The 15,424-nt window shown below is 40.5% G+C and overlaps 1 protein-coding gene across 5 annotated transcripts in view; it reads left to right on the top strand.

Annotated features, from left to right (window-relative positions):
* FNDC3B (fibronectin type III domain containing 3B) overlaps window positions 1-15,424 on the top strand; it is a 350,641-nt gene that overhangs the window by 242,240 nt on the left and 92,977 nt on the right. For all 5 annotated transcript variants that reach the window (XM_061194472.1, XM_061194468.1, XM_061194471.1 and 2 more), the window contains exons 7-8: window positions 1,392-1,450; window positions 12,044-12,195. In XM_061194472.1, the coding sequence (XP_061050455.1) occupies window positions 1,392-1,450; window positions 12,044-12,195 (211 nt within the window). The remainder of the gene's footprint in view (window positions 1-1,391; window positions 1,451-12,043; window positions 12,196-15,424) is intronic.

Genomic DNA, 15,424 nt, shown 5'->3' with positions numbered 1-15,424 from the left:
AGGAGAATTAATGTCCAATTCTGATGACTGCTGGGAAGGAGCTAAGTAGGATGCGACAGTGACGGGAGGGAGGCCGGGACAAGGGGGTGAGGGCTGAGGTCGGATTCTTGGAAATTAGACCTGAACATTGTGAATGAACGGCCTGTGAAGAGCTGGGCTTACTAACCTGCTCTCACCCCTAGTCCACTTGCCCCTTCACCTCCAAATGCCTGCTTGCCCACAGGACTCAGCTGGGTGTTGGTTCCTAGGAAGCTTCTAGAGCGGTCTCTTTTAGAGGGCCTTTACCATAGCACCTGTCACTTTGTAATCTCCTGTTTGCTTCCATTCCTTCCCCCACCCTCACTCCCCCAGACTTGAAATATCTTGAGGTCAAGGACATGTCTTAGTAATCATAATATTTCTAGGTATATAGCTCATAAACTGGTTGAACAGTTAAATAAATCTGTAGACTCAAAATTAGATTCCATCAAGCAGGTCGTGAAAGTCAAATGTCTCTTTTAGCAAAACAGATTAAATTTATCCTATTTTTACACATCCTTCCCACCCCATGCTCCCTGCTCCAAGTACTTTTCCTGTTTCATCTCAAAAACAATTCTTGCTGCGCCCCAAAACTTGCCCATCTCCCCATCTTATTAAAAAACACCATCATCCTTTCAGTTGATTAAGCCCCAAACGAGGAATTAGCCTTGATTCTTCTCATTCCCTCATCCTTGCCCGTCATATCCAACCCTTCAGCACCTATACCTCCAAAACCAGACCTGTTTTTAGCATCTTTACTACCACCCCCAGCCCAGGCCAGCTAGCTCCATCTTCACCTGGACCAGTGTAGCAATGTGCTGACTGGTCTTTCTGCTGCCAGTCTTAGCTTCCATATATCCATTATTCATGCAGACACCAAACAGATCTTTTCAAACTCAATAGTATGTCAGTCCCTCCACTTAACACTCCAGTGGTTGCTCATCAAACTTAGAATAAAACTTGAATTAAAAAATCTGAACTCACAGCCCTTCATGAACAGGCCTCTGTCTTCAACCTCATCTCTTCATTGCTCTCAGCTTCTCGTTGCACTGGTCTCCCCTGTCTCCTCCTTAGGGTTCTCTGTTCCCTGTTGCCTGCTGATTTATTAGGTAGAATTCAGTGTTAATCTGGTCAGCGTTGTGACTATGTAAATCAATAATAGTGGCAAGTTAACACAACCACAGTGAAATCCCTACCCCAAAGACATCCCCATTCCTGATTTTCGTTATCATGTTTGTGGTACCAAAAGTTCATGGTAACAGACAACTGACTTCATGATAACCCTTGTTAAAGGCTTGGGAAAGGAACTTGACAACCTAACTGACTTCTACTGGCATTAACTGTTTTTCTTTTTTCCTCTTTTTGCCACGCAGAGTATGAGTTGGAAGTAAAGAGGGTGCAAGACATTCTTTCAGGAATAGAGAAGCCACAGGTATGTCTTCTGGATTTCTCAGCATAAATGGCGCTTTTTTAAGTATTTCAAACATGCTTTTCTTTTACCACACAGTAGGTAAGCAAAAGGGCCCCTTTCCGTTACGGATTACTCATAAACTGTGAAATAGTGTTGTTATTAATGGAGCATGAAAATATAAAACAGCAGTCTTCTGTTTAGTCATCACCCACCAAAATGTCTTCTTCATTTAGATATTCTGGATGCAATTAGGTATTCATCCCAATTTCCAGGGGTACCCCTACCCTCACCCTCTAAGGCTACAGAACAGTTTTCTTCTGGTAATTTCCCTTTACCTGTGCAAATGTAATAATAATAATTTTTGAAAACCTCAGTAATTCAAGGTATTTTTCCAGGTAAATTTCAAAAAGGTACGTAAATATTAGCTGAGTAAAATTAGTCCAAAGTGTAATGGCAAGGAAAAAAGTTGGTGGGAGTAGTGATATTGTGAGGTTTTAAGTTTGATTTTGCCAGATGCTTTGAAATTCAAATGAAAAATTCAAAATGTTGATTCAGCCTTTCATCTGAGTTTAGAGAGCCAAAGTTCTTTGGAGTGTTTTCTAGCTGAATTGGAAAACCTTGATTCTTCATGTGTTTCAAATACTGAGGCTTTTTAACAGAAGGGTCCAAACATGCCTCAGGGCACATAGTTGAGTTTGACTAAACCTAAAAACATGAGGTGTGCTGGACTACGGACGCAGTAGGGCACTTGCAGAAACGTAGGGGGTTGATGCTGGGTTGGGGAGTCTGCACTTGATCCGGTAAGAAGCGGGTTGCCATTGAGAGTTTATGAGCAAAGAAGTTATGTTTCTTATAATCAGGACTGTACTTTCAGGAGGATCAAACAGCCAGCAGGTGCACTGCAGTGAGAAGGGCATGGACCCAGGGAGACAAGTGTCTGGCATCTGTTATTGTAGGGCTGGCGAGAGGCTGTGGGAATCAGAGTTAGGGCGGTGGCCTCAGGTGTGGCAAGGAGAGGATGGATACTAGAGCCATTCTAGAGCGAAATCAGTCAGGCATTACAGCCTACTGGCTATCAGGTGTCACGGGTAACTGGGCTTTCAGGCTCAGATGACACCTTTCAGGAGTTGCTTCCTCTGGGCAGGCTGTCCTGATTTCTGTCCCATCAACTGGGATACTCCCCACGGTATTTGGTACCACTGGTACTACATGTGGTACTACAGCTTCACTGTGCTCTGCATGTATTTAATACATTGTACTCCACTTACTTGTGTTTGTGTCTTTCCCGGTAATCTGTGAGTTCCTCTAGAATAGGTTTGTGTCTGTGTCCTCTTGGTATCTTCAGTGCCATTCTTAGACATGTGGAATTTGTCTCACTAGCAGGGTATCCAGGAAGACGAATAAGTGGGTGGTTGAGTGTGTCTGGTAGATCAGTGCTGTGGAGAGAGGGCAACAAGATACACCTGGGGAGAGCACATGCATCGGAGTGACCATTGGAGTCATAGAAGTGGATGATAGCTTTGGGGTTGGGGTAGAGCATAGGGAGAGCTTAGAGAAGGCTTAAGGGCCTACGTTTATAGTGTAGGCAGGCTTACATTTATAGTGCAGCAGAAAGAAGAACCCATGAGGGACACACAGAAGTCATAGTCAGCGTGAGAAGGCAGAGCAACAGGTTAGTTGACTATCCTGGATGTAGTCAGACAACTTCATCGTCTGGTCTCTGTCCCGTGTATACACACACAGTGTTTTTCTTAAGTTATACCTGATCATTTCTTTACTGCAGAAGTGATAAAGTCTGTTTCTGAGGATCATGTGGCTCTAGAAAGATAAAAGCAGTGTTTATATGCATTGGTCCTTTCCTCCTGATTCAGTATTTATTAAGTGCTTAACTCTTTACAGGTTTTAGAGCAGGGTGGACAGGGTTTTGTGTAAATAGTCATGATGTTAGGTGTAATATAGTCAGATTGTCATCTGAGAGGTCAGAAAGTCCAAAATGAGTCTCACTTGGCTAAAATCAAGGTATCGGCTGGGCTACATTCCTTTCTGGAGGCTCTGGGGGCAAATCTGTTTTCTCGCCCTTTCCAGCTTCTAGAGGCTGCCTGCATTCCTTGGCCCACGACCCCTTCCATTCTCGTATCTCCTTCTCTGACTTTCCTGCCTCCCTCTTTTTTTTTTTTTTTTTTTTTTGAACATCTTTATTGAAGTATAATTGCTTTACAATGGTGTGCTAGCTTCTGCTTTACAACAAAGTGAATCAGTTACACATATACATATGTTGCCATATCTCTTCCCTCTTGCATCTCCCTCCCTCCCACCCTCCCTATCCCACCCCTCTAGGTGGTCACAAAGCACCGAGCTGATCTCCCTGTGCTATGCGGCTGCTTCCCACTAGTTATCTATTTTACATTTGGTAGTGTATATATGTCCATGACACTCTCTCACCCTGTCACATCTCACCCCTCCCCCTCCCCATATCCTCAAGTCCATTCTCTAGTAGGTCTGTGTCTTTATTCCCATCTTGCCACTAGGTTCTTCATGACCTCTTTTTTTTTTTTTTTTTTTCCTTAGATTCCATATATATGTGTTAGCATACTGTATTTGTTTTTCTCTTTCTGACTTACTTCACTCTGTATGACAGACTCTAACTCCATCCACCTCATTACAAACACCTCCATTTCATTTCTTTTTATGGCTGAGTAATATTCCATTGTATATATGTGCCACATCTTCTTTATCCATTCATCCGATGATGGACACCTAGGTTGCTTCCATGTCCTGGCTATTGTAAACAGAGCTGCAATGAATATTTTGGTACATGACTCTTTCTGAATTATGGTTTTCTCAGGGTATATGCCCAGCAGTGGGATTGCTGGGTCATATGGTAGTTCTATTTTTAGTTTTTTAAGGAACCTCCATACTGTTCTCCATAGTGGCTGTATCAATTTACATTCCCACCAACAGTGCAAGAGTGTTCCCTTTTCTCCACACCCTCTCCAGCATTTATTGTTTCTAGATTTTTTGATGATGGCCATTCTGACCGGTGTGAGATGATACCTCATTGTAGTTTTGATTTGCATTTCTCTAATGATTAATGATGTTGAGCATTCTTTCATGTGTCTGTTGGCAATCTGTATATCTTCTTTGGAGAAATGTCTATTTAGGTCTTCTGCCCATTTTTGGATTGGGTTGTTTGTTTTTTTGTTATTGAGCTGCATGAGCTGCTTGTAAATCTTGGAGATTAATCCTTTGTCCGTTGCTTCATTTGCAAATATTTTCTCCCATTCTGAGGGTTGTCTTTTGGTCTTGTTTATGGTTTCCTTTGCTGTGCAAAAGCTTTTAAGTTTCATTAGGTCCCATTTGTTTATTTGTGTTTTTATTTCCATTTCTCTAGGACCTGGGTCAAAAAGGATCTTGCTGTGACTTATGTCATAGAGTGTTCTGCCTATGTTTTCCTCTAAGAGTTTGATAGTGTCTGGCCTTACACTTAGGTCTTTAATCCATTTTGAGTTTATTTTTGTGTATGGTGTTAGGGAGTGTTCTAATTTCATACTTTTACATGTACCTGTCCAATTTTCCCAGCACCACTTATTGAAGAGGCTGTCTTTTCTCCACTGTATATGCTTGCCTCCTTTATCAAAGATAAGGTGACCATATGTGCGTGGGCTTATCTCTGGGCTTTCTATCCTGTTCCATTGATCTATATTTCTGTTTTTGTGCCAGTACCAAACTGTCTTGATTACTGTAGCTTTGTAATATAGTCTGAAGTCAGGGAGCCTGATTCCTCCAGCTCCATTTTTCGTTCTCAAGATTGCTTTGGCTATTCGGGGTCTTTTGTGTTTCCATACAAATTGTGAAATTTTTTGTTCTAGTTCTGTGAAAAATGCCAGTGGTAGTTTGATAGGGATTGCATTGAATCTGTAGATTGCTTTGGGTAGCAGAGTCATTTTCACAATGTTGATTCTTCCAATCCAAGAACATGGTATATCTCTCCATCTATTTGTATCATCTTTAATTTCTTTCATCAGTGTCCTGTAATTTTCTGCATACAGGTCTTTTGTCTCCTTAGGTAGGTTTATTCCTAGGTATTTTATTCTTTTTGTTGCAATGGTAAACGGGAGTGTTTTCTTAATTTCACTTTCAGATTTTTCATCATTAGTATACAGGAATGCAAGAGATTTCTGTGCATTAATTTTGTATCCTGCTACTTTACCAAATTCATTGATTAGCTCTAGTAGTTTTCTGGTAGCATCTTTTGGATTCTCTGTGTATAGTATCACGTCATCTGCAAACAGTGACAGCTTTACTTCTTCTTTTCCGATTTGGATTCCTTTTATTTCTTTTTCGTCTCTGATTGCTGTGGCTAACACTTCCAAAACTATGTTGAATAATAGTGGTGAGAGTGGGCAACCTTGTCTTGTTCCTGATCTTAGTGGAAATGGTTTCAGTTTTTCACCATTGAGGACAATGTTGGCTGTGGGTTTGTCATATACGGCCTTTATTATGTTGAGGAAAGTTCCCTCTATGCCTACTTTCTGCAGGACTTTTATCATAAATGGGTGTTGAATTTTGTCGAAAGCTTTCTCTGCATCTATTGAGATGATCATATGGTTTTTCTCCTTCAATTTGTTAATATGATGTATCACGTTGATTGATTTGCGTATATTGAAGAATCCTTGCATTCCTGGAATAAACCCCACTTGATCATGGTGTATGATCCTTTTAATGTGCTGTTGGATTCTGTTTGCTAGTATTTTGTTGAGGATTTTTGCATCTATGTTCATCAGTGATATTGGCCTGTAGTTTTCTTTCTTTGTGACATCTTTGCCTGGTTTTGGTATCAGGGTGATGGTGGCCCTGCCTCCCTCTTTTACTTACAAAGACTTGTTACTCATACTTGTTACTACATCAGGCCCACCCAGATAATCCAGGGTAGTCCCTACTTCACAAGATCCTTCACTTAATCACATCTGCAGAGTCTCTTTTCACCTTGTAGGTTCCAGGGATTAGGATGTGGACATCTTGGGGGTTGGTCATTATTCTGCCCACCACACCAACCCTGGTCCCCACAAAAACCTTCTCTGCTGGACGACAGTCCACCCATCCTTCCCAGCGCTGTTAGTTCTTCACACCATTATTCTCCCTTCTTTCCTCTCCTCCCCGCTCTGCCTGGAACTCTCACTCGTGGTTGTGCCTTATTTATCTTTGTGCTCCGAGTACCTAGCACTGTCCTTGGCACGTTGTGAACCCTTAACATGTATTTGGTAAATAAATGTGGGGCAGCCTGCAGTGGCTGTAGTGAGGTTCTGCCAGGTGAGACAGATACCTGATGGCTGGCCAGCATCACACGAGGCTCCGCCAGCCTGGTGGGATGTGGGCACGGCTGGGAGCCAGAGTGCGAGGCAGCAGCATGCAGAGGAGGGTCCTGTGAGTTGGAGCCCAGCGTGGCCATTAACTGGCTCTGTGACCCTGAGCCGCAGTTTCCTTACCTTTGAAAGGTCGGATAATAAATACCGTGTGGGACTATCTGAAAAGTAAATTGTATGCTATTTATAGAGTCCTTGGAATGGAGTCTTTTCCTAGAGTTTTTAGCATATCGTTAGGCAAAAGTGAAACTCCCTGCTATACTCTGAAATGGGAAGGGGGCTGTTCACCTTCTAGGAAAAGAAGCAGCTGCAGAAAGTTCGGCACACAATTGTCTAAAGGATTGCTGTTCTCAATTTTTTTTTCTTTCAGCTGCATCTGGTAACACCTCCAAATAAAACACATATATTTTTCTTCAAGGTTTTACGGATGATTTGTTTTAGGTGTTAGAAACATTACTGAGGACTTGTAGATTCCAGTCATCTTTCTAGAACTTTGGGCACCCTGAATTAAGCAAGTCATTTACTCTTCAGAAACCCAGATGCTATAAGTATCCAAGTACTTAGCCATTAAATAAAACAGGGTACAAATATACAAGGTGTTTGTCCCGAGACGGTAACACTTAGATGCCTTGGGGACAGTGCCCACACAGCCACTGCTGCACCAGAGAGCTGAGCTGATAGGACTCTAAGTGGCCTACGGCTCAACCTCTGCTAGTACCAGCCAGCTCCAACCTAATGTGGTTTAACCTGCGCTGATGGTGCTGCTAGATGAAGTCTCCCACATACTGGGCCGTTTATTTTCAGGATGTAAATAAATGTAACTTGGAATTGTGGTTCTGCATTGTTTCTATCCGCTAATGTTCAGCTTGTAGAAACAATTGATTTGTTGGTTCCAGAAGTGAGTTAACTGACCTAAGAAGAACAACTGTCCCTGCAAGAAGCAATCCCTTGAAACATAAACAGCAGTAGATCTGGAAACAGATTTGAGGTTCTTAGCACTAAAGGAATTATAGTAACAGATGATTCTGAAATTCCTAGATTTGAGCATCCATTTCTTTGAATAATGATCTCTTTGACCTTTTCCTTTTAAATTTTCCTTTATGTTATTATTTTTCATGATGGTACTTTAGAAGTGAAGCCAACATGTCTATGGTAATATTTTCCTTACATACTCCCTAAATTGGATCAGCAGACCTCCCACATAGTTAAATCCAAAGACAGACCAAATTTAGAAGCTGCTAACTTACATAGAAATATTTTTGAACACGGGAGTAACAGTTTAGTAACTTTATGAGAGTAAATGGTGTTTTTGATCCAAATAATGAATATCATTTGCATATAAGATAGTCTGAAAATTAAGACAGTAAAATTTCACAGAATAGTATTAAAATACTGGGATGAACAGGAGAGAAAGGGGAAAGGAGAAAGAGAGCTAAGGATTACATATGAAATAGGTACAAGATAATGCAGTTTATCATTTGCAAATATGTGTATGCATATATATATGCTTTTAACTAGCAGCTGTTCTCAAGTTCAAATCTATATTTAATCAATACATAGACAAAAATGACTTCTAATCAGTGTGTAATCATTTAGAAGTAGATGGTTTTATGAGTCCTTCAAAGATACTTCAAAGCAGTTTAAGTAATTTCTATGCAGACTTAACACTAGTAACCTTCACAGCAGACTCTTATATCACTAGTGCTGAAACAAATGTCACGTTGGATCTTGTCCAATAACTTTGTAACTAAAAATCACCACTTTTATCACCATTACAAAGGAGATTGATTTCTGTTTATGGTAGAATCGTTAAGCATCAGCAAGTCAGTTTTATGGCTTCTAAACTTCTTTTTTTGGATCACAGCCATGACAATCATTGTGATGATCAGGTTAGCCATGCCCCAGTTCAGTTCAGTGGTCACCGCTGGTGAGAAAGTTTCACCAGAGAGAGAGAGACTGAATGAATGAAGGTGAAGCTTGTGTACGAATGCTGTCGCTCTGAAGTAGGCTTGCACCCAGCCTAGTTCCCAGAGTTCTGAATCTCTCATTAAAGTTATCACCTCCCTGGATGCTTGGAGTAAAGGCATCTACTGCTGAGGATTCCCCTTTACATGACATTCTCTTGAAAGGCACCGTGTAATTTCCTGGCATCAGCCTTGGAGTGGAAGTGAGTTCCAAGTTCTAACAGAGACAAAGCACTCTTTCTCTCAGGATTCCAATGCCTGAAGAAAGGAAACCTGAGGCCCAGGAGTCAGTGAGAGGGAGGGAGGGGGGGAGCACAGGAGGGAACGGGTCTCTCCACTCTGGTAGTAATCTAGGTGGCAGGCTGCTCAGATCCAGGAAAGAATTCCCGGAAGCCACCGTCCTTTGAAAATGATGCTGAGTTCTCTAGGTGCACTTCTCATAGGCTGGCTGATGGGAAGGATGCACTTGCACAGAGGTCTGTGTTCAGAGGACAGTTGGCCTTCCTAAGGCTTGCTCAGGGAACCTCGCGAAAGGTGAGCGTTATTTTAGTTGCTGCTTCAGGTGTTGTACATCGCTGTTGAGTTAAGTAATAATTTAACCAAGTCCTAAAGGAGAGACAGTAAATTCTTTTGTTTTTTTTTTTTTGGTTTGATATCATAAAATGATTATCACGACAGGTTCAGCTAACATCCATCATCTCATATAGATGCAATATAAAGAAAGAAAAAAGAAAAAATTTTCTTCTTGTGATAAGAACTCTTAGGAGTAAATTCTTAATAGCTGATGAAAAAAGTAGAGTTTAAAAGGATGTGAATTTATGGATACCTGTCCAGTATCTAAAGTGCTAGCATTTGACTGAGCTCTTTTGAGATGTGGTGTTATTTCACACCACCATTCATAGAATCAGTGTTACTACACACTGTGCTCTTGGAATTGGGCCACGTATCACCTCAGTTGAATGTTCCTCTGTACCTAATCAGCATCTTTTTAAATTATAAACTGAACTCTTCATAGCAAAATATCTTGTTTTAAGTTAAAAATCAAATATAATATCCAGTATCTCAAGATTACTCATTAATGGTGTGTGAAGGAATTCAGCAAATACAATGGTGTATGTGGTAGAAATGCTGCCTTAAAATCTAATCAGGGGAACAACACACAGATAACCAGGTAAAGCAGAGTATAATGAAATGAGTGTCAAATATAGGTGCCCGCGCAATGTGGCTGGAGCACAAAGAAAACAGTTGCTGATCCTGAGCAGGGAGTCAGGCAGCACCGTACAGAAACTTTTCCTGAATTGGCCTCAAGCTGCCATGGGCCCCCCCCCTGTGCTCAGTGTATCTGCCATGAGGCCCCTCACGCATCTCTTCATCAGGCAGAGGTCATATCTTAATCATCTTTGTGTCCACAGCCCCTCGCAAGTTAAGGTATGATGATAAAATGAATAAGCAAAGGCAGCATTTGAACTGGGTCTAAAGGAAGTTTGTTAAAGGCAGGAAAGTGGGAAAGTCCAGAGCTAAGTCTCAGGGGCGTGAGAGGGGACGGTGTGCTGAAGGGGGGTCACAGCCGTCACAGGAGGAGTAGGCAGAAGAGTTGCTGCTAGTCTGGAGCCATAGCAAGAAGGGTCGAGTTCAATTCTGTAACAGCGTCTCTCCAGGTTTTTTTTAAAAATGTGTAATGCTAGTCTGCCATCCACTGTGTTACCTGTATCAGAAACTCAGACTGTCTTATTCCCTTTGATTTTTATTTTTCATTCAACATTTACTAAGCAGCCACTACTCACAGTTGAATATGACTCAGGCCTTCTCCTTAGGGAGTCCCACGGTCCAGTGGGGAAGGTAGGCAAATGCTATTAACATGATTAGCAATGAGTAGAGATAGCAGCAAGGTGCTGTGGAACAGAGAGATGATAGGATATTTCAGGGAAGCCTACCTGGGAGTAGTGAGGCCAGCCTAGGGTCTTGAAGGATGAGTAGGAGTTTGACTAAATAATTGGTTAAATATATAATGATGCTGTATCTATATGGAACAGAAATGATATGAAGGGATCTCTGCTCAAAATGGAATGCATGATAGACTGAAAAGGGAAACTCAGTATTCATTTCCTTATTTATTATTCATGCTTTTAAATTATTTTATATTTTAATACCCTTTATTTAGATCAGATAGTGACAAAAATAGAAGAAAAAAAGATAGAGACTTAGTAGTTTAGACATCCCCATCCACAACCTCCTCTAACCTACAGCTATAAAGTCTTGTATGAACATTAAGCTTTAATGTATGTTTTAACTCTTATTTTGTTTTAATGTTATCCAGACCAATATCTAGAGAGCAACAAAATAAACTTTAGAACATTAGAACATTAAAATGCATTGACAGATTTATTTTAAAGAATTAGACTGTGCATTAGATTAGGCTTCTCCAGAAACAGACTCTGAAACAAAGATTGGAAGGCAAATGGTGTAAGTGGGGAGGTGCCCCAGGAAGCACGGTTAGAGTAGAGACGTGAGATTGCAGAGGAGAAGCCAGTGCAGGATCTGTTAATGAGCAGGTTACAGCTGCGGGCAGCTGGGGCTCAGTTCTGCCGAGGATGCCTGGGAGATAGTGTAAGAACGTGCTTCAGAGAAGCCCTAAATAAGAGGGAAAAGTTGAGGCGTTTAGAGTCCCAGACTCCTTTGTTCAAATGAAGCCTTGAGCGGAGGCTAAAGCAAAAGATAAAAGCAGAGCCTAGAGAGGTGAAACATCTCCACACATATTTCTGCCACCTGTCAGCCTGGGCCATGGTTCCATTTCCACCACCCCCCGCCCCGTACTGGGTTTTCCCGGGAACCTGCAGGACTTCGAGGAGCGTGGTTTGAAAGGTCTTGGCTTTGCAGGAGAATTCAACATCAAGCAAAGCTTGGAGGCCGCTGGAAAGTACCTATGGATGTGGGTTCCTTCCACATAATACGATGGCCATCATGGAGATTATTGAAATATCATGTTCAACTTTTTACCTTAAAAAAATTCTCAAACGTGACATTATTTTTACTTTCTGGAGGACCAAGTGTGAATTGCATCAGACTTGGATATAAGTTTGCATAATAAGGACAGATGTTTTAGGAGCTGTAGTTTGGACATCAGGACTTTGACAAAAGAATGCCATATAGGATGGGTGTTTTTTTTTGGTAATTAAAATAAATTTGTTTTTCTTGAGTTAAATCTGAGCCATTTTAATGCTACTACTAATAATCACAAAATGTTCTGGGGAGAAGTGTAGTGTCTGATTCATGTTTTTCTTCCTCAGGTTTCTAATATTCAGGCAAGAACAGTTGTGTTGTCCTGGGCTCCCCCTGTTGGACTTTCGTGTGGACCCCACAGTGGTCTTTCCTTCCCCTACAGCTACGAGGTTGCTCTGTCAGACAAAGGACGAGATGGAAAATACAAGATAATTTACAGGTAGCGTATATTTGCATGTGTTTTCCTCAGCTGCGAAACTGTGAAATTGGTGTTACTAAGGAGAATAAAAAACAAAGGAAAAATTTAATGGCTTTGCAAATTTCCCTTTAAATAGTTCTTTTTAAGAATTAGTGATAATTGTAATGTCAAGAGTTAATTTTGTCCAGAGTAATTGCTAATCAGAAATGACTTTTATACAGCTATTTGGTGTTGGTCAAATATGTCACTTGGTTGTGTTAGCTTGCCAGTGTAGTACTAAAGGAAATTTTCCATTAATGTTGTCAGAGCAAAAAGTGAGTATGCCTTTTAGTTTTTACATATATCATGCACTTCTATGATCACCTCTTTTTAGGCCCAGACCTTGTGCTAGTCTTGTTTTTCAAAATTCTACAGTGTGGTTTCCATTTCACCCTGCTTCTTATCCTCTACAGTGGTTTTCCAGTCTGCAGTAAAGCTTTTCATTCGGAGGCTATCTTAAATCGTCAAAAGTTTAGCACACCGAATAAGGGATTATCCCCTTCCACTTTATGGACTCCCAGATATTAACCATTTAAGTGATTTATAGCTGTGTTCTAAATGTGATAAAAAAATTTTAGGGTCAAATCTTTTCTCTTTTATAATTGCTGGCACTGCTCGGATTTGCAGAGTGGGAAATCAGAGGCCATCTTGTTCTAACTACTTGTTTGACCTCTCTGTGACTGGCCCTGGGGACTACTGCCCAAGCCCAGTGTAACGTGGTCACACAAAGCCCACCTCTTCCTCTGCCAGAGAAGCTGCTTTTCTCTTCTGTTTCCCTGCTGCAGACCTCACATCTCCCTAGCCCCATTCCTAATTCTTAACTTACTCCAGGGACTTGTCTTTTTCTGGACAAAGAAAAGGGGGAAAGAGAGACAGAGGGAAGCCCTTTAGTCACTCTCTCCTGTTGCCGCCCCGTAGGGCTCTGTCCTCTCTTCCTGGACTCCTGCAAGAGTCTCCTCAGGCTCCTCCAGCATCCACTCTTGCTCTCCTCCCATCCAGCCTCCACGCTGCAAAAGCAGAAGTCAGGCCAAGTCACCCCCCTGTGAGAACACTGCAGTGCTTTTTCACTGTGCTTAGAATGTAGTCCTAACCCCTTGCTCTGGCTCACAACCATTGGGTTCTATTTTGAAAAGTCAGAATTGGTAGTGACCTTAGCAAAATATAGAGCACCATTTCCCCCAGCCCACCAAGAAACAGTTAGATTCTATCAGTGCATGATGGTCATTGGTGGCAGGAGCTAGAGTCTCAAGTGCCCAGTGAGGCAGGCAGGTAACATAAGTGAGAAAGTTCGAAGCTTGGGAATGAGGTGAATGGTGAACGGGAACACTCCTGTCTTCATCGAGAAAGGAGCAGCTGCCAGTCACCTAAAGTAGGTTGTTGCATAAGGGAATGTAGGCCTAGATTTGCTGATTCCTCGGAATTTTTTTTAAAGGAAATGCTAAAAATCTGAATTATTATGTAAACCTTCCTAATGTTAAACTAATTCAGCAAATTCAAGAAACTTCAAAGATAAAGTGCAAGTCAAACAACAGAACTGCATGCAGGGTGTGGACATTGGCCTCCAGTTTGCAACTTTAAAAAAAGTATTTTTATTTGAATAATTTCAAACTTATAAAATATTGCAAAAATAAAGAGATCAAGGAATACGTGCATATCCTTTACCCAGATTCACATATTATTAACTTTTTACCCTATTTGCTTTACTATTTGATTTTCTCTCTTGCCTTTTCTCTCCTCTTAATCTGTATTTTTTCCTATTAGTTTTATACATCATGGTCCTTTACTGCTAAATACTGCAGTGTGTTTCCTAAGATATTTTCTTAAATAGCTACAATGCCGTTACTTCGTGACTTTACATCAATACCATACTTTTATCCAATCTATCGTCCACATTCCAGTTTTGTCAGTTGATTAAATAATGTCTGCGGTAGCATTTTTCTTCCCCTTGTAGGACAAGATCCATTCTAGGGTCAGATACAGCAGTTAGTTGTCATGTCTCTGTAGCCTTCTTTAATTTGGAACACTTCCACAGTATTTCATTGTCCTGTATGACACTGACTTTTTTTTTCCCCAATCTTCTGCTTTAATAATGAAAACTGACATGTATACATACTTTTTCAAAAACAAAAGTGTTAAATATCACTAGCAGGACAATAAGTTTAAAATTTTTTAAAAATTATGACTAAATTTCAAACATACAGAAACATAGAGAAAATACTACAATGAACCCCCAGATAACCATCTCTCAGATTTAACAATTATCAAGATTTTGCCACATTTGCATCATATCCCCTTTATTACTATTATTGTTGCTGTTGTTGTTATTGTAGCGTTTGGTAGCAACTCACAGATAACACATCAGTTACTCCTACATAGTTCAATATGGATCAACATAGATATTTTTTTACGTAACTGCAATGTCATTAACATCTAGGAAAACTGACAATAATACCTGGCATCATTTAATACCTTGGTCATATTCAAATTTTCCCAATTGTCTCAAAAATGTGTTTTAATATTGATTTCTTCTGGGAATCCAAATGAAGTTTACCCATTGCATGGGATTGTTAGTTCTCATAAATCTATTTAAATCTAGAATCGTCTCCCTTTCATCCTTTTTTTTTTTTTTTTTTTAAATGGAATAGCTACTTTATATTTTAAAATTTAATTAAAAAAAATTTTTATTGACATATAGTTGGCATACAATATAGTTTTCAGGTGTATCTCCCACCTTTTTAAAAATTCTTGATCAGTTGCAAAAAGTGAATCACTTTTTTTACCTATCTGAATTTGTGGTATCCTTTAACTTAGTCTTCCTCCCCCATATTTCTTATAAGTGGATAGTTAGTTCTGGAGCTTGATCAGATGCAGATTTAACATTTGTGGGAGGCTTTCATCAAGGTGGTTCTATGTACTTCCTCTTCCAGCACATTGGGAAGCAACAATGTTTGTTGGCCTCACTGTGATTAAATCGTTTCAGAATTATCCAATGCTTTTTTTTTTAAATCTTATTTATTTATTTGAAATATAGTTGACATACAGTATTAGTTTCAGGTATGCTACATAGTGATTCAAAATTTTTATAGATTACACTCCATTTAAAGTTATTATAGGCCTTCCCTGGTGGTGCAGTGGTTAAGAATCTGCCTGCCAATGCAGGGGACACAGGTTTGAACCCTGGTACGGAAAGATCCCACATGCCGCGGGGCAG

The sequence above is a fragment of the Eubalaena glacialis genome, chromosome 6 (genome assembly GCF_028564815.1).
Source record: "Eubalaena glacialis isolate mEubGla1 chromosome 6, mEubGla1.1.hap2.+ XY, whole genome shotgun sequence".
Classification (NCBI taxonomy): domain Eukaryota; kingdom Metazoa; phylum Chordata; class Mammalia; order Artiodactyla; family Balaenidae; genus Eubalaena; species Eubalaena glacialis.
Note: the sequence above shows the minus strand (reverse complement) of the source record. Positions and strands in the feature narration are given on the sequence as shown.